Source organism: Euleptes europaea, chromosome 2 (genome assembly GCF_029931775.1).
Source record: "Euleptes europaea isolate rEulEur1 chromosome 2, rEulEur1.hap1, whole genome shotgun sequence".
In the NCBI taxonomy this organism is placed as follows: domain Eukaryota; kingdom Metazoa; phylum Chordata; class Lepidosauria; order Squamata; family Sphaerodactylidae; genus Euleptes; species Euleptes europaea.
Genome location: NC_079313.1, coordinates 65,875,939 through 65,894,760, shown reverse-complemented (window position 1 = coordinate 65,894,760; position 18,822 = coordinate 65,875,939). Strand labels below are relative to the sequence as shown.

General features: G+C 45.1%; 1 protein-coding gene across 5 annotated transcripts in view; it reads left to right on the top strand.

The window, feature by feature from the left end:
* The window catches only part of NFIA (nuclear factor I A), a 556,273-nt gene that overhangs the window by 158,462 nt on the left and 378,989 nt on the right, over window positions 1–18,822 (top strand). For 3 of the 5 annotated variants that reach the window (XM_056845665.1, XM_056845666.1, XM_056845663.1), the window contains exon 1: window positions 13,559–13,957. The exons of the other annotated variants lie outside the window; for them this stretch is intronic. In XM_056845665.1, coding sequence (XP_056701643.1) covers window positions 13,931–13,957 — 27 coding nt within the window. In that variant the 5' untranslated portion in view covers window positions 13,559–13,930. Of the gene's footprint in view, window positions 1–13,558; window positions 13,958–18,822 lie in introns of those variants that run through there. 5 annotated transcript variants of the gene reach the window in all.

The window sequence follows — 18,822 nt, the reverse complement described above, 5'->3', positions numbered from 1 at the left end:
CAATAAACTATTACACTCATGCCACAACAACCCCCCAAGTACTCTTTCTTGAAAAAATGCTAGACGGCTGGAAGTGTGGAGAGGCAGAAAAGAGCATTTTACTGTTGTGTTCATTGCAGAGAAAGCATTATTTGAAAACAAGAAAAGCACTACTTCGAGAAAAGATCATAGATCCTTTTGCAGGAACTGAGTAATGACTTTCCATTGCATTTTGCACTAAAATACAAACATCTGGAAAAGCTCTCCACTTCCATTTTGTGCACATACCAGCAAACTAATGTACTATGTAGTATTCATGGCATTTTTACAGTGTACAGTAATGAAACTGGTGACTATCAAACAAGTAACCTCTCAACAAACATACAATTTTTATGAAGCTCTAAGGTCTCACTACTTTTCAAGAACGGAAGTGGAAACCTTCTGCATGCAAAATCTTAACCACATGAGGCTGGGTGGGGGGGAATTCAGAATATGTAAAACTAAATATTCTTTTGTGGGTTGCCATGCTATTTGTTAATAAGCTTTCCAGGCCTAAACACATTTACATGGAAGTCAGTTGATTTGAACTTTTTGAAGTTGAGGAAAACCCCTTATAGGCCAGCCTGACCAGTAATAATTTTTTTATCATTGTCCATATAGTTAAAAATACAGCCCCTATTGTAATTCTTCCTACTTCGTCTGCCTCCCATATACCTCAGCTTTGTGTATGCCTGATCCTATTAGCCATAAGAACATAAGAAAAGCCATGCTGGATCAGACCAAGGTCCATCAAGTCCAGCAGTCTGTTCACACAGTGGCCAACCAGGCGCCTCTAGGAAGCCCACAGACAATACGACTGCAGCAGCATTCTCCTCCCTGTGTTCCACAGCACCTAACATAATAGGCATGCTCCTCTGTTCCTGGAGAGAATACGTATGCATAATGACTAGTATCCATTCTGACTAGTAGCCATGAATACCCCTCTCCTCTGTGAACATGCCCACTCCCCTCTTAAAGACTTTGTGCTCGATCCACAACTTAACAAATGAAGCACTTGAGTGGGTCCAGGGATACTCTGGAGAAAGGTTGGCATACAAATATTTTAAATAAAAATACAGTGTCAATGTTAAAGTCACCACTGGCGCTACCATGCTAGCAATGGACTCCTGCCTTGGCCATACTTCAGCCATGTTATGCAATGGCAGACAACAGTGCTCTGGCATGGATAGTACAGGACCTTCTGCCTTTGGGGAGAACATCTCATGCAGCTAGGCATGGGGCTGCATACCATCGAACTAGATTATTTACAGCAACACAGACAACTGCTCACATCAGGGTGGTTAACCTTCTTCATATCCATAATCTAACAATTCTTCTAGTCCTAATACAAACTGAATGCTAGCAACACATTAGGGATAGGTGAATGTCTCACATAAGATATCAGCATAGAATAATTTAAGCTTTCTCTCTAATCGCAGAACTTGGATCTTCTACACTCAGAATTTAAAGAAATGGAAGCACTGCATAGAACTCTAGTCACTTGAAGTGGGATGTCTAACAGAACAATAATATTGATAATTGCTGAGAGTGTATTCTTATACATCTCTTAATATCTCTTGGGTAAACAAACAACATCCTATGAATTTATACTTACTTTCAAACTCTTCAGATGACCTAGTACAGCTTTGTACATGGATACTCATATCAATTTACAGTGTATCCTCTATCGGCATAGCTTTGTGCTGTTAATGCACAACTGTAAATACATTTTTTAAAATGAGAACACAGTTCCAAACTAATGAAGATGTACCTTAGTGAGATAGAGCTGTAAATCTATCTGTAATGCAGTATAATTTCTGTCTGGACAACTCCTAGAGGCATGCTCTGAAAATGTAACCCGACAAGAGTATTCCTTTTATTCTAACAAAATTTGGATCAGGTGCAACAGTTCTGATAATTGTGTTGTTCCCATGGTTTGGAGACAGAACTGAGGGGCCTAATCTCACACAGCAGTTGGCCAAGGCTATCAAAATCTTAACCACATGAGGCTGGGTGGGGGGAATTCAGAATGTGTAAAACTAAATGTTCTTTTGTGGGTTGCCGTGCTATTTGTAGGTTATGTTCACACAATGTGTGTTCCCCTCACCACTCTATAAAAAATCTAACCTTTCCTTGCCAGAACCTCTAACAGCAGACCAGTTGAAAGTATTCCTTCTGTACTTCTGCTACCCCTTGACACAATGCTAAATGACTTCATTCCACTAGAATGAAGTCTGACCGTCTGATGAATGGTGTCTGACTAAGGGGGCTTTGACTCTTGAAAGCTTATACCCTGAAACTCTTGTTAATCTTTAGGGTGCTACTGGACTCGAATATAACAGCCCATTCCTGAGGTTGGGGGCCAAATGGGCTTAGGAGACGGCATGACCCCTATGCCGGCATACCACTTGCACCATCTAAACTGGCATGGACACCAGTATAGGGGCACTTATGCCAGACCCCCCTGGACTGTGGTGGCAGCACAGCCCTTGAACACCAGTTCGAACTCCTGCCGGTGTCCTTTTCAGGGCAAGTCCTCCTGCTGGCATTTGAGGAGGCATTCCTGGAGCGTTCTGGGGGGCAGAGCTGCTGTTAGGCAGCTTCCTGACCCCTTTCAGCCAGGGAACGCCCCCTTAAGCAATGGTGGTGCTGTGCCACCTTTTTGTAGGTGCAGCATCACTGTTTTCAATGGGGCTTTCCCCTTTTCCTAATTTTTATTTAAAAATAGCCCTTTTCCCCCTGCTGCAGTGGCAAAACCTTTTTGGAGGCGCTGCGGTGCCGCCGCGGTGCCACCACGGCCACACCATCCCTGGGTGTTGCAGCTCTCAGGAATGGACTGTAACTATTTTATCACAGACTGACTTGGCTACCCTCTGAAACTTTCCACTAGTAAAGTTATAGCACTGTTCCATCTGAAACAATGAGGTGGGACAGAAAGCATCCAAATGTCACTACTGGGCCTACATCTGCAAAACAAGAAAGTGATGGCAAAGTGGTCTTAAGGTTAGAGTCTCATTGATCTGAAGAGAAACCAGAGTATACTCTGGTTAGAGTCTAATCATTCTTCACCTATCACCATTAAAGCCTGATTTACATGTGAAGCTACCCCCCCTCCCGAAAAAAGCATGCTGAATGACTTTCTACAGGCTCAAAGTCTTGCTTGACATGTGCTGCAATCTGTGCAAAGTGACTATGGCCGTTAACGCAGGGCCATTTATCCTGCTAAACTCCCTGGCCTGTGGTGAATCTAATGAGCCTACATGCATGGCCTGCATGATCGATCAACCCAATACCGGAACTTCCCCAGGTCTGCAAAGTACTGGTTTGCAGCGACTTAAATGTAAAGCCCGCTGCAACCATGAGAGCTTCCCAGAGCGTTTCAGCATCCGGGTCGACTCTCTTGTCGGAAGAAGCCTGGCAGCCTAACAGCGGCAGCAGTGCCCCCCACCACCAAGTGGTCCCCTCCCTCTCAACCCAGGTGGCTTCCTCTCACCTCCACCCAGCTGCAGCAGCCTCCACTCTCCGCCGGCCTCCCCTCGCCTCTGCCCAGAGACGGTGGGGTGGAGGAGAGCAGAGCGGTGGCGGCTCCGGCCAGGTGCTCCTTTTCCCCATGTATGCAGTTTTTGGGGGAAATTGTGCTATATTAGAGGGACAAATAAATCCACACACACCCATGCATTAATGGCCTATGTGTGCTTAGTTTTCATGCCAGAGATCCATAGTCCTTGTGGATGTTGTGTTAATACTGTAACTAAGCCATATAGCAACTTTGCACGGGGTGCAGCATAATTTAAATGAAACCCTGAGCCCATGCAAAGTTGGGAAAGCTCATCGCCTCAAAATCAGGCCTGACACACCTCTCAGGTAGCGGGCAGCAAATGTAGTCTCCACAGACAAAGCACACTTCTCAGCATACTCCTAAACTATGTCTTTGGAGAAGGCTCAAAGCAGTTGCTGCCATAGGAATCAGCCTTACTGGAGGAGCAGCAACGGCAAGTGCAAATGACCCCTCCCCCCAACACAGATGGACCTCAGATGATGCACCCCAGATGGTGCTGATTCCCAATCCATGTTCTTCAGATCAGGTGGCAAATTCCTTTCTGACAAACAAGATGAGTCCAAAAGGTGTTATTTTATTGCTTCTCTGACTATCATTAAAGCTTCTTCTTTTAAAACTGTCAGATCATTTAGGTATTGCCAAGACCCTGAGAAAGGGATAAAAGGGGAAGAGAATTTCATGCATTTTTATTTTTAAGAATGCACACTGGATTGTCTCTTTAACTATGGGAACTGCTTAAGCAAAACCAGCAAGAAAAGCCATGGCTATGTATACAAATTTCTCCCCTGCTGCATGCCTCTTCTTCGGATGCTAGTCCACATAAAGAAGTCCATCAATGTTTTACCATCAACACCCATCTCTATGACTGGCAATAATCTTCAAGTCATCAAACCCTCCTATCACGATGCACACAACACCTAAAAAGATCATTACTCTCAAATAAGAAGTTAAGCATTGTTTAATATACTTACGTTAAATAATAAGAATAAGTTAGTTTTTATACCCCACTTTTCTCTACCGAAAGGAGACTCAAAGCGGCTTACAATCACCTTCCCTTCCCCTCTCCACAACAGACACCTCGTGAGGTAGGTGGGGCTGAGACAGTTCTGAGAGAACTGTGACTAGCCCATGTGGAGAAGTGGGGAAACAAACCCTGTTCTCCAGATTAGAGTCTACCGCCTTAACCACTACACCATGCTGGCTCTTAAATTGTTAGGTGTCATAGAGTAATACGTTATTTTGAATTAGATGGTTGTTCTTTCAATTAGGCAAACAAGTCTAAGCCCCTGTATGTTTCAGTGGAAGTGAATTCCAAATAAATATGCTTGGATAGAGTTGTCATTCCATATTTACTAAATCTAAATGGAACCATGACAAAAAAAGTAAAATATGGATTGTGTCTGTATCAGTGTTTAACATATTAGATGCAAGCTGGGGACCTGTGGGAAACTATGGGCTTGGAAAACAATCCTGAAATCACCCTGCCCCCCAAATCTCCTCCTACACTTTTGAAAAGCTCTCAGGGACTAATTTTCCCATCTCCTCCTAGTTTTGTTCCTTTCATTCTATCCTGGAGCATGCCTTCATTAGGCCATGTGTGGGGGTATATTTTACTCTGGCTCAATTTTACATATTTCTGCATATTCAGGGAGATGTCAAATATGTAACACCCCATACCTTTTCTAAAGATGGGCCTTGTTTTGCTGGCATGTGGCTGCTCAGTTTTCTATTAGATAAAAAACTGTTATGTGAAAAAAATAATATTAGGAAGTGGGTAAATTGTCTCCAGCTCCACAAGAGACTATTATTATTTCAGTTTCAATTATTATTATCATGTTTCTATTTCTAAGGGATAAAGGAAAGGATTATCATTTTTCTACATGATTCCCTCACTGTGGCTAGAGTGCTGAATTTAAGTCTTAAGACCTGTTTTTAAGTCCCAATCCAGCTGTAAAATTTACTGGGTACTGTTGGGTCTGCCAGTATCTCTCAGCCCGGCCTATCTCACAAAGTTGTTGTCAATATGAATGGAGAAAGGTAAGATAAACATGCATTGCTATATTTAATCAGTATAATACTTTATTTTTACCTCTTATGACCTAATGACAGAAGTGGCTGAGACCAAAAGGACATCTAGTTGAAACTCCTAATGTGAATTCTTCCCACCCACTTGTGCCCTGCCCATCAGAATATGCTATCCAGATCACAACGTACAAGAAGCATAGAGTAGGCTTTCTAACAGTTAGAGCGATTCCTCAGTGGAACAGGCTTCCTCGGGAGGTGAGAGGTGCTCCTTCCCTGGAGGTTTTCAAGCAGAGGCTAGATGGCCATCTGTCAGCAATATTGATTCTATGACCTTAGGCAAATCATGAGAGGGAGGGCACCTTGGCCATCTTCTGGGCATGGAGTAGGGGTCACTGGGGGTGTGGGGGGAGGTAGTTGTGAAATTCCTGCATTGTGCAGGGGGTTGAACTAATGACCCTGGTGGTCCCTTCCAGCTCTATGATTCTAGGTTCATTGCCAGAAGACACTTAGAAAGCAAATCATTTAATATTATTCATGGTATTAATGGCTATTAGTTAGAATCGATACTAGTCATGCTGCATACCTATTCTCTCTAGTATCAGAGGAGTATGCCTATTACTTTGGGTGCGGTGGAACACAGGCAGGATGGTGCTGCTGCAGTTGTCTTGTTTGTGGCTTCCTAGAGGCACCTGGTTGGCCACTGTGTGAACAGACTGCTGGACTTGATGGGCCTTGGTCTGATCCAGCAGGGCCTTTCTTATGTTCTTATTCCTGTGAGCAAGTGAAGCCTATCACATTGTGCTTGTTAGGGATGGTACTTTCAAAAGCCACTAAATGAAAATGTCCAAGGATTATTATTTTTTTGCAAGAGTAAGCAGATAAAATCCTTTCATGCTCTATTGTATAGGCTCAATAGATGCTGGCCACTTTGCAATAACAAGTCAAACGGTTCAACCTAAACCCATGCAGGTTCACACATAAGGCCCACTGACCAAAAAGGTGACTTCCAAATCCAGCATGGTGTAGTGGTTAAGAGTGGTGATTTGGAGAGGTGGAGTCTGATCTGGAGAACAGGGTTTGATTCCCCACTCCTCCACATGAGCGGCGGAGGCTAATCAGGTGAACTGGATTTGTTTCCTCCCTCCTACCCAGGCAAGTCACAGTTCTGTTAGAGCTCTCTCAGCCCCACCGACCTCACAGGGTGTCTGTTGTAGGGAAGGGAAGGGAAGGTGAGTGTAAGCCTGTTTGAGTCTCCCTTAAGTGGTAGAGAAAGTGGGCATATAAAAGCCAACTCTTCTTCTACATAGCAAAGCTTTACTCAGTAGTTCCCCCCCAAAAGTGCAGTAACAATTCCGCCTCAATCGCAAACAAATTTGTATAGGAGGAAATGCTCACGTGACTGTGTTTACAGCCACAGCAGAGGTCAAGAGGGATTCTGAGGATGCGTCTCAGGAGCATTTCTGTGTGCAGAAGGAGTGCTGGGGGGCCCCGAGATCACCTTTAGAGCGAAGGGAATATAGCTTGCTGAACACCGCGCTTCGGGAGAGACCCGCAGGGTTGCATGGAGCAGGTCTGCACTCGCCTAGGCAGCCTCCCTTCCCCCCACTCCCATTCATTGCCATGTCCGCCTGCAGAAAGGACTCGCACTGCGCATAGAGAGCGGCTCTCCTTTTCCCCCTTCCTTCCTTCCTTCCTTCCTGCCGCCGCTGCGGTGTCTGGAATGGGGCCTGGGCTATTGGCAGCGCTGTTCTGGCCGGAGCGCGCGCGCTGAAAGGGATTCCCGCTGCTGCTATTGGCCCGGGCGCGGGCCTCCGTGAGAATGGACCTCCTCCGTGTGTGGTTGTCTATGCAAATAGCAGCGATTGCGGAAATGCACGGGCGGGGGAGGGGAAGTCTGTCGAATCGATTGCAACTTCTGCAAAGTCTAACACAATCCAAAGCACACACAAGGCAAAGCCAGGGAGAGAGCGAATCTGAGAACCCAGCCAGCCCGGCTTGGATCGCTTTCAAAACAAGAGAGAGGCTAGCGAGAGTGCATCACAAACCGTTGATTTGGAAGGTTTTTTTTTTTAATATTACACAGCAGCTTGCTAATTAGCTTAATATTTTTTTTTAAAAAAAATCTCTTTTGTGGTTTCAACCATTTCAATCTGAATATGATCCTAATGAAAAAAAAATAGAAACATTGTGACAACCCACGAAGCAAATCGTCTCGAGCCTTTAAAGTTTCTCACGTACACTTTAGACATTGCAATGGTACGTGGTGCATCTTCAACCTTCTTTCGTTGCTTTTTTTTTAAAAAGAAAAATAATGTGCTCGACGCGAGATTTTTAATGGCTATTGTATCGCAGATGTTTGCTTTGTAAGCGATTTTAACGTTTAACTGACTGTGTTGGCGTGTCTGTGCACTATGCACAAGGTAGCGGCAGGGTGGGTGGGTTTTGTGCGCGCGCTGGTTTCCCTTTTCCCCCCCAGCGATCCGAGAAAACCGCTGAGCTTGACAGATTCTTCCCCCCCCCACCCCCTTCATAGCGCTTGCTTGGTTCCAAAAAAAAAAAAAATTAAGGTACGTGCTCAGCTCCATAAAAAGACGTCTGGGATCGGCAGCCAGCCCAGCACAAAAGGAAGTGTCTAGACTGGGGGGGATGTAATTGACAAGCCCCTTCTCTAATCATTGTAGCGAAGCTTCGTGATGGACGGCAGCGCTGGCCAATGAGAGAGGAGGCTGCGTGTCGCACTGTTCGAAGCAGCCCAAGCAGGAGGGGGGGGGAAGGAACGAGCGAGTTGGATTAACCCCTCCCCCCGTCCCGAAGTTCACCGTGTGCTGGGCTCGCAGCGGGATAGTTGGGAGCTGTCAAACCTGGGGGGGGGGGTTGGGGGGTTTGGATTTAAAAAGGAAGCATAAACAAGAAAGGGCAGGGATTCCCCCTGGTAGCGCAAGTGCTTGGCTCGGTTGATTTTGCATTTGTACTTTTCATAGTTCTCATTCAAAAAGGCACGATAGTTGCGAAAGTGTTGCCATTTAGTCTGAACAGCCAGGGTTTCTTACGAGGGAGGGGGCACCAGCGAGTTATCACATGGTGAGAGGTTTAGATTATGGTCTCGGTTGGCCCCGCGTTGGTTTCTGGTATGTGGAGTGAAAGTTATTCGTCGGAATCGAGGGGTGCGGGGTTATTTCCCCTCCCCCAGCATTGAAGATGACTGGGGAAGGCACTAGCAAACCACCCGGTAAACAAAGTCTGCCTAGGAAACGTCGGGATGTGACGTCACCCCATGGGCCAGGAATGACCCGGTGCTTGCACAGGGGACCTTTACCTTTTATCTCCAGCATCATCATGCTTACTGAAAGTATGTCCCCTCTAGTTTCAGTGGGTCTTGCTTCCAAGTAAGGACTGCGGCTTAAAAAGAGTTTTGCTAAAACTCTTCTGTCTACAATCTCAGATAGAAACTGATCCCCCCGGGTTTAACCGTTTCATAGAATCATAGAGTTGGAAGGGACCGCCAGGGTCATCTAGTCCAACCCCCTGCACAATGCAGGAAATTCACAACTCCCTCCCTCACACGCCACCAGTGACCCCTATTCCATGCCCAGAAGATGGCCAAGACGCCCTCCCTCTGGCGAACAGAACAGCCTAAGGTCATAGAATCAGCATTGCTGACAGTTTAACTAGTCAGTCGCTATCATCTAGGTATTATGCATGTATTATACCTGGAAGACAAGTATGGAGTTGAGACCCCCTCCCCCAGCTTTAAAAAAAAAAACACACCAGAAGCACGATCCAGCCAAAGTCAAGCTCTTTTAAGTTCTGGGGGCACGTCTTATCAGAACTGTGACACATACCAACACATCATTCAATGGGGCTTAAAGGTGTTTAACTTTCGCCATATCTTATTAAATCTGATCTATTAAGTCGACAAAGTTGGGCACACCATAAAAAGGCTGGTGAGCAAGGAGAGACGTGGAGAATGTATTATATGCGTGTTTCTGAGTGGGGCGTTGTGCGTGTGTATGAAAGAGAGAGAGAGGGATGCCCTCTTCCTTCTCCCCCTTCCTTGCTGGAACATGGGAGATCTCCTTGACAGGGCGTTTGGCCGGTATCCCCCGGACCAAAGCCCCCGTGAGGCGAGCCCAGGACAAGCCAGCAAAAGCCCCATGCCTAGTAACTGGTACTCCTTAGGAGAGCTGGCCTTAGGCCCTGCGAGACTCCTGTAACCTGTTTGAAGCTCGCTAGTGGTGGGATGGAGACATGGAACCCCCTCCTGCCAGAATCCCTGAGCCGACTTCCTAAAGAGGAGATCCGGAAGCCTTCGCGATGGGTACTGAACCCCAACCGTGCCCGGCCTCGGAGGCAAGAGAGGGGGATCTGGCTTTAGTGGGTTCGCAGCCGGGTCTCGCCTTAAAGACGAAGCCTCGCCATCCCCCCTTCCGAGAATAACCAGAGAAGAAACAGTTGCTTTAAAGTGAAGGGAGATACTGATGGGGGATGGAGGGGGGGGGAGGACTGGTTTTTGAACCGAAAACTTAGATTTGTGCCCCTTGCTCACTCGCTGAACTCACTCGGGACGGTTCTACTCGGGAGCAGCCCCGCTTTCCAGCGACGGCACTAATCCGGAGGAAGCGGCTGAAAGATCCCCGCCTCAAAAGTTTTTAAATCACATTAATGCGATTTCCCGTTAAGTCTCTCCTGATATATATTCAAGATGGTCCGTATAAGTGAACCCTGCTCGACGTAATTTATATATCTAAGAGGATTTCACTTGAGGCCGGCGAGGTAAAAGTTGCTGCAAATAAAACACTGCAAATGCAAGGCCGGGCAGCGTGCCAGGCAGAATATGGATAGGAGGGATCATGGCAGAAAGTCTTTGCGCACAGACGTATACCATTTCATGGGAGCAGCCTATAGCGCTTTTTTTTCGAACTCCCCCATTTGCAATAGACATGTTGGCTTGAGTCAGATCTTTGTCTGCTGGGTTTTTAATGAAGCGATCTCCTTTAAGTGTATTTCTCCCTCCCCAGGCTTTTTTTTTTAAAAAACAACAACACAAAATAATAATAACCTCTCTTTATACATTTAGGACGAATGTACTTGCAGATCTCTATGCCCTGTGCTGGAATCTTCCGGTGGAAACATTTCCCTGGGCTTTGAAGAAAACTTTCTGCCTATGTGGGGCAAAAAAAGGAGTTAAGGAGAAGTTTTGTGTTTTGTTTTGTTTGTTTTTTAAAAAAACCCTCCGTCCAGGCTTTCTCCCTTCGCGATTTGCTCTGCCTACAAAGAGGAGAGTGTGTGCGTGTGTGCCTTGTACGAAAGCGAGAGCGGAGAGCGCCTTCCCCCCTCCCTCCCTCCCTCCCCCTGTAGGTTTGGCTGGAGGGAGGGGAGGGAGGGAAGGGAGAGGGGGAGTCGAGGAGTCAGCGGATGTAAACGGCTCGGTGCTGAACTTGGATGCAACGTCTGCCTAGAGGGCGCAAACAATCATCCCACGTCCAAAAGTCTTACGAAGGGCGCCAAAAGTTACTTAAGATAATATTGCTAACCACAAAGAGCTGGAAATCGTAGAGCGGAGCTGTCTGCCAGCAGAAAGAGCACAGCCAAGGGCTCGATCCTGCCTCTCTGGCGAATCCCGCCTTTCCCCTTCACTGTACAAAGGAAATCTTCCTCACCTTCTAGAATGTGTGTGGTGTGATTTTGTTTTGTTTTTTTGCTTTTAAAAGGGAAACGTTCCAGGGAAGAAAATGTGAACTGGTTTTATTTTAAACATATTTAAAGCCCGCCTTAATAGAAACTCCTGGGCCTTTTATGCATGGGAGGTTTTGCCTTGGGTTTGCCCCTCTCTAGAGGCACATTTTCCCCATCTGGATTCTCAAAGCTCTGCATGGGGGCTTATTTTTGAGTTTTAAGAATTCGGATGGGGAAAATGTGCCTCTAGAGAGGGGCAAACCCAAGGCAAAACCTCCCATGCATAAATGGCCCTGGTGTTCCACCAGCATATTGGTACAGTAAAATATCATTGATACCAACAGTCATTAGACACGACAGTATCAGGACTCTCAGGGCCAGCCCTGTGCATTCTCTGCACTCCACTTTCAGCATCTCACCACAAACGCCACTTTTTGAGTATTTGTGGTTATAGATACACGCCAAGCCTTGTACATAGCAGCAAATGTCATGGCCGGCTGCCCTGGGAGCAGCCACACGCGCTGTGGCAACTGTGCCCAGCAATGTGGGGAATAGGCCCTGTGTTTAAAAATGGAACAGGCAACAGTGACGGGGATAACTTTTCTTGGCCCTGCAGCTACTCCTGGGGTTAGAACGAGAAGACCAAAAAGAGACGTTCGGGAACAAGTGAAAAGTACGTAATAAATAACAAGTGGTGTATTTAAAAAACCAAGGGCTGGAATGGGTTGTTTTTCTTAGCATTCTTTGCTTTTTGTGAGACCGGCAGCCAGAAAATTCTGTCGAGGAAAGTTGGAAAGCTGGGCGATCCCAGAAAAGGTTTAGTTGGGTGTGTTTCCATGTAATTATTTCATTGACAGGTACTAGGCAACTGTTTTGATTTTTTAGGAAAAGGGCTGAATGAAAACTCAGCTCTTTTGCACATACGTCCATAAATGACACAATGTTAGTAAGACATACCTGGGAAAAGGCGAAAGACCCTCCAGAGTACAAGGTGAAAGGTAACATAGCCGCTTAGGCCTCCTGTGCTGAATAGCTATTTCCTTTGAGAAATCTTCACCGTGTTTTAAACAGCCTCATAACATTCTTGACTCTGAAACACCTAAATCTCTCTTCCACAGAAGATTTGCATGCAATATGTGGTATGTCTTGTGGTATTCTCTTCCTCTTCAGGGGTGTGTGTGGGGTGTTTTATGAATGGTTGTGGATGTATGTCTTCAAGGCTGCATCTTATTGGGAAACTGAAGGAAAACCAGAGAAGATCGTCCTCTTAGGCAATTTAGAGAGAGAAAATCTAAGAAAAAGTTGACTGACTGGCAACTTTCCAAACCCCAAAAACCAAACCTTTTCTTGTGCCAAAACAATGCATTATAAGATAAATAAAGGACAGGAGCCTCAGTTCTAAGTTAGAGCACTTTTAAGTAGTAATTTTATTGCTTGAGGGTTGTAACACAGCCATGAAGCAGTGCATTTTTAGTAAAATAAGCATCCCTGCCTACATACACCAAGTGTTTAAGATAGATGGAAAGGTCTGAACAAGTATCTTCAACTCCTGTAAATCATGCTCTTGTAAACAGTCAAAAATGTAAAAAGGCCTTCCTAGAGCACAAAAAGAATGCATGTTTCTACATTGTACAGTTTCATGCATAATTATCAGATGAAAGCATTAACAGCCTTAATATTTAAAGAAAATCGTATGGAAAGGGGGAGGGGGTATTGCTCATTTAAGGAATAGGCTTTCTGGAAAATAAAGTTTCAGCATTGAAAAACGTATAAGGAATTCTCGTGCAGTCTTCAGAAGTGTGCGTACAAGTGGGGGGGGGGAGAGAGCCCCTGAGTGTCTTCCGCGGTGTATAAGTGGAGCTGCAATCTATATAATTTATGGATGTTGCTACTGTAATATTTTGGAAAGCTGCTGGTCAATATATATTTTTTGCGCGCGATTAATAATGGAAGTTTAGCTAAAAGTCTTTATGGCGATCTCCTTGAAGGTCTTTGAGAAAAAAAACGGGGGGGGGGTTGGAGAGCCGGTGGGGGAGGGGAGAGCAGGAGAGTCAGAAATGTGGAAAAGTAGTTTTGTTTGCTTAAGCACATCCTGTATAAGCCTATAGCCGCTCGGGAGCCCTGCATGCAAACGGCTCCTGACTGCGTTACCCAGTAATGCACTGAGAGCAGGGGATCGGGGATTGGGAGGGCTGGCCGATCAGTAGCACTGCAGCCCCCCCCCTCCCCCGGGCAAGGCAGCGAGCGAGCTGCTGCTGCTTCTGGCGGAGCGGTGCAGAGCGGAGCAGAAGCAAAGAGGCACGCTGGCAGGTTCCCGGGGAAGCTGGAGCCCGGGGCTTGCGGCCGCTGCAGCTGGGAGCGGGGGGAAGTGTGCGCTATGCCTTTAACGCCTGGGTACAGTAGACATGTCTAGTGTGTAGTGTAGGGAAACTCTAGGCGGGGTTAAAGTTCAGCTCATGGAGCTGATCAGCGCTGGCTGCAGTTTAGCAGAGTTGGAAATGTGAAAGCAAGAAGCAGGCTTGATTCTCCCCCCCCTCTTTCTTTTTTTTTCTCTCTCTCTCTGTCTTCTCTCTCTCCCTCTCTCCCTCCCTCCCTTTCTCTCTCTCCCTCTCACTCACACACCTCCAAGCCACAAACCCCCCCGCACCAATCATGTATTCTCCTCTCTGTCTTACCCAGGTAAGAAGCTCTTTGGATTAATTTGGGGGAGGCGGGGGGGTCGCTGGACGTTGTGTGTGCGTTGCGATGGGGGCGGGGGGGCTGTAGAGAGCGGGAGGGCGAAATCCGGCTTGCGGAAAGTAACTTTCTTTCCCCATTAGGTTACATTTCTGCTTTCGCACGGCCATTTGTATCGACACATGGCTAATGGCGCCTAGTTATTAAGGCTTTAATTAATATTGAGGTGTGGGTTTATGTTGGGGAAGGGGGTAAACGGCGGCGGGGGGGGGTCGTGCTGAAAGGCAATGTGTGTGTTTGTGTGTGTGTTCAGGACGATCCGCACGTGTTTCGCAGTCTCGCAGCCCATTACATGCTTGGTCATCTGAAATCAATACTCGCTGCTTGTGCTTCCGAGGTGATGAATGCATCGAAATAGAACAACACAACAAGATATAGTTAGGTGCTTTCTCTGTGTGTATGTGTGTGTGTGTGTGTGTTTTAAGTGTAGCATTAAGTAACTGCGTGCTGCATGCGTTCTCTCTGCCCCTCTCGCGCCCCCCCATCGCTAGCGCTGCATTGCTTCACCTCCGTAAACTCCTCTCACACTTTTTTGTTTTGTTTTTTTTGTTCAACCTTCTTGGGTTTCTACGCTTTGAGCTTTTGTATCTGAGCCCGAGGCGGAGAAGTAGAGCCATTGCGATGCATTGCACCTATGCCCAGATCTTTCCCCCTTCTGTCCATTGCACCGGCCTTTGACGGATAACTAGAGCTTTTAAGTGAGCCACATTGCGCCGCTGCTCCTGCAGCGGCCTCCTGCGTCGCCCTCTTCCCCGTTACTCCCGCGCACGACCCGCCGCCGCCGCACCTCTCCGCCCGGCTCTCCTCGCCTGGGCGGGCTCCGCAGGGCAATCCCAGCCCCGCTCTGCCTGCTTTGGCTGCCTCGAACGCGCCTTGTCACTTGCTCGGGTGTCACGTTGGCCTGAGGTTGTTTCCTTTGGGAAGTTGGGTTTGCACGTCCTGCCTGGGGAGGGCGGGGAAAGGAGGGTGGGTTTTTCTCCCCCCCCCCCTTGAACAGAAAAGTTGGTCGGTCCCTTTTGTTTGCAGCGCAGCGAAGTTCCTCGTGGGCTGAAAATAATTTCGAATGTGATCCCCCCCACCTTTCTCCCCGCCTCCCCCCCCCCCCCCCAGTTCTCCCTTCTCTGGCTGAACTCCCCTCAGCCTGAAGAGTTGTGTGCTTGACGCCTGAGGTACACCCATGCAGCCAGTCCTGGGAAACGGCTGCTTCTGCGCCCAAAGAGTTCGGGCAACTTTCTCGACCCTCCAAGATGCCTTGGCACCCCCCCCCCGCCCGAAGACCACTCTTGCAGCGCCAGTTTTTTCCCAGATAACCGCTCCCCCCACCCCAGCCTCCCCTTCCCGGCTTGCTTTACAGGTCTAAAAAGCATAGCATGCCCTGAAGTGTGAGTGTGTGTGTGTGTGTGTTCTAGATCCAGTTTCTTTGACCCTCCCCCCACCCCCAAATAACTCGGTAAACTCAGTTTTGCTGCTTTCCAGCCTTAATAATGACAATTGAAAGTTTCTATTGAGCTCAAAAAAAGTTTTGCCCTTCCCACTTCAGTATTTCTGACTGGCACGGACTTGCAATTACACACCTCCAGTTAAGCGGGACGTGCTGTTGGTTTAAGGAGGAAACACTTTGGGACACAGACCCCCAGATTATTTCCTGCTTTTGTATAGGTCTTTCATTGCATTTGGAATGCTTTGTGAAGAGGGAAGGGGGGTTGATGCGGGACATTTGCAGAATGTCCAGCTTAGGAGCTAAGGTGCAGATAACTTTTTGAAATTAGTAGCTGGCCCAAGACTCACCGCTGTCACCTATAAGGAATAAATGTGTAGTTATCACAAACCAAATTGCCACAGAACACCTCACGACCATGTTAATAATTTCAACACTGATTATCGGTAGAAGATGCCTCTAGTATATATTTTGGAATGCCAGAATACGTGTGGCTTTCAAGTTTAACTTTAGTGAAAAGTTTTCCTCACTGATGAAGAACCTAGGTCAAGATCTGTTTTCTGTTAATTTACCAACCTATGGTTGTAAATGTTTCTATTCTGTACCCCAGTCATCTCTGCTTCTGCTGGTCTGCCTTTTGATACAGTGATTCATCGTAGGCCTTACCGTACATTATGAAGAGTTCAGTTATGAAGAGTTCGGTTATATTTTCTTTTTTTATATCCACTGTTGCTATAAGAGAATCATTATGGTACATGGAGCTTTCCCTCCCCATTGCACATTTGCCAGTGTTGTTTAGGGATTTTAAAAAGTGTCTTTTTACAGCCTTCCAAGAGAATCCCGCAGTTTGCGGAACCTGGCTATAGGTAATCTATGAACACCATAATTGATAAAGAGTTCAGTGGTTTTATTAACATTCCAGAGCTCTTGTCTTTTTAAAATTTGTCCAGTGTGATTTTAAACATGATGGTAAAGAACGGTTGCTTCAGCTGATGGAACCAGAAGCCTAGCAGAAAGTACCTGTTAAAGAATTGATTACTTATTGCCCCATGCATGTGATTTACCTACTTGCAGTCTATTAAATTTTGTTTAGACTTTACAGTGTTAGGTCATATACATAGGACTATGGTTCATGGAAATCTTAACTCTGTGAGATTTTACATAGCTGGCTAACTTTGAAGTACAGGAGCTTGAATCTATTGTTTCCAAAGATTATGGGAACACAGTATGTTTTTATTTAAAGGGGAAAACACATTAATTTCTCTCCTTTTTTTGTAATTTTTTGTTCTGATTACCAGACAGTTGGGATTTTCAAATGTGCTTCCATTTTGTGATCCAAAATTTAGCCACACCATTGTGACAAAATGCTGTTTGGAGCACAGAACATATGAGCAAAGGAAAGGTGTATACATTCACTTTTTTAAAAAAATATTCTTTCTGTAAAAGCTATAAGGCACATATATGAAGGCTGTGATAGTTAAAACAGTTTTTAATTTTAAGGGTAATAGAACTTTGATCAAACTTTAGGAGAACTTTTTGTTCCGCCTTATTGTAGGAAAAGGAAGCCACGTCTCCTTTTTTGGTAGTAGCTCCTTTTATAGATTCATCTCTGGTCATACCTGAACATCCTTAAATATTCTTGGAAAACCTCATTGATTCAAGAACGTTGGTTCAAATAACACTGTAGCACAAAATATAAACCAGCCATTTCTTTCAAACGTGGATATTGAGTCTTATGTTTGTTTTTGAATATCTTTGAAGTGAAATATTGAAGGCTAGATTTCCCCATCCCAGTGCACTTGACAGTTAGCTGCGAGTTTTTTTTAAGTGGAACAATTATCCTTTCATGCATCATTCTGAGATCCCATTTGATTAGCAGCCCTTATATTAACAATGATCAACCACTTAACTGTATCATCGCTGTAAGGCCATGCAGTGGCTTTTGAGGCATTTAGATAAACCTTTTACCATCTTTCTGCCTTTTTCAAATGACATGATTGCCCCAGCTTTAGAATATAGAGCAGTGGTTGTACAGTTTGAAAGTAGATACAGAAAGGTGGTAACCGCGCAAGGATATTGATTAAGTTCTTGAAAGTTTAATGTTTTCAGCATAAGACCAGGATTTAAAGTAGTCAGTTATTTTGGAATGAATAATTTTAGGGACCATTTCATGTGTCACAGCAGATGAGCATTCCAAAAGGCCCCTTTTGTACTCTTACCTATTGTGTGTCTGTGTGTGCATGTGGAAAAGGCCTCGAAATGTGTTGTAGTAGATTTCAGAGTTTGTGCTTAGTAGCAGCATCTACTGGTAATCTTTTTGTTTTCTTTTTTATAAACGTGGTTTCCAGATTCCAGCCTCCTGTCTTTTTTCATCCTGCACCCGTAGCTATCCATTTAAACTGCCATTATTATAATATTTCTTTTGTGCTGCTTTGAAATGTAAAACTGTGGTTTTCTTTTAGAAGGGAGGAGTAAGGGAAAGTGTCATTTTGCCAAATGTTTTGTATGTGAACACCATCTGAACAGTCATTTTGACACCTATCCCTTCCATTATCAGTATAGTCATCTTATTTTCTGTTTCTAAGAATTCTTTCCATAGAAATTTACATCACCCTTTGCATATTATATTTGAGGTACCATGTACAGCAGTTAACCATTTATAGATCGTAGAAGAGTTTAACATGTGTTCCATATTGTGAGTTTTTCAGATAGTATAGTTTGGGATCCCCCCCCCCCCTTTACCTCTGTATTTGCCGGAATGGAAAACCAAACTTCAAAGACATTCTAAATAAGGATGCTACTTTGAAATAATAGTTTGATAATGGATACATGTCATAAACTAAGAAGTATAGGAAAACTAGAAAAGAAGTTGCCAATGTCTTTAGTACATTCGAACGATTATTTCGGCAAAGAAGAGAGGCTGTGTTTTGTCCTCCAATATACAAAAATGTGTGCTGGAAATGATCTCACCTCTTACAAAGACAAATCAGCTCAGTGAGAAATAGTAACCTTTCACAGGAATGCTTGCAGGATCACTTATTTAAGTTGCATGAATATTTCTGTAGAAATCATATACAAAAGAATAATATGCACAAATATTATAGTATGTCTTGTGTGGCTTTTATGGGAGGATTTGCTAAGTGGATGCCTTTCTTTATTTAAAAGTTTACTCTTTGTGCGATATGTTTATTAACAGGGGAGGAAGTTTGAAATAACTGATTTGTTTCTGTTTTTTAAAGTATTATGCATAAAGCCAGGTAAGAATGACGGAACTTACTGTTTTCTCAGAAATCACATATTACAAATCACAAATTGTAGCAAGCTTAGGATTTAAATATTTTTTTCATATATAGTTACATTTGAGCTTTTC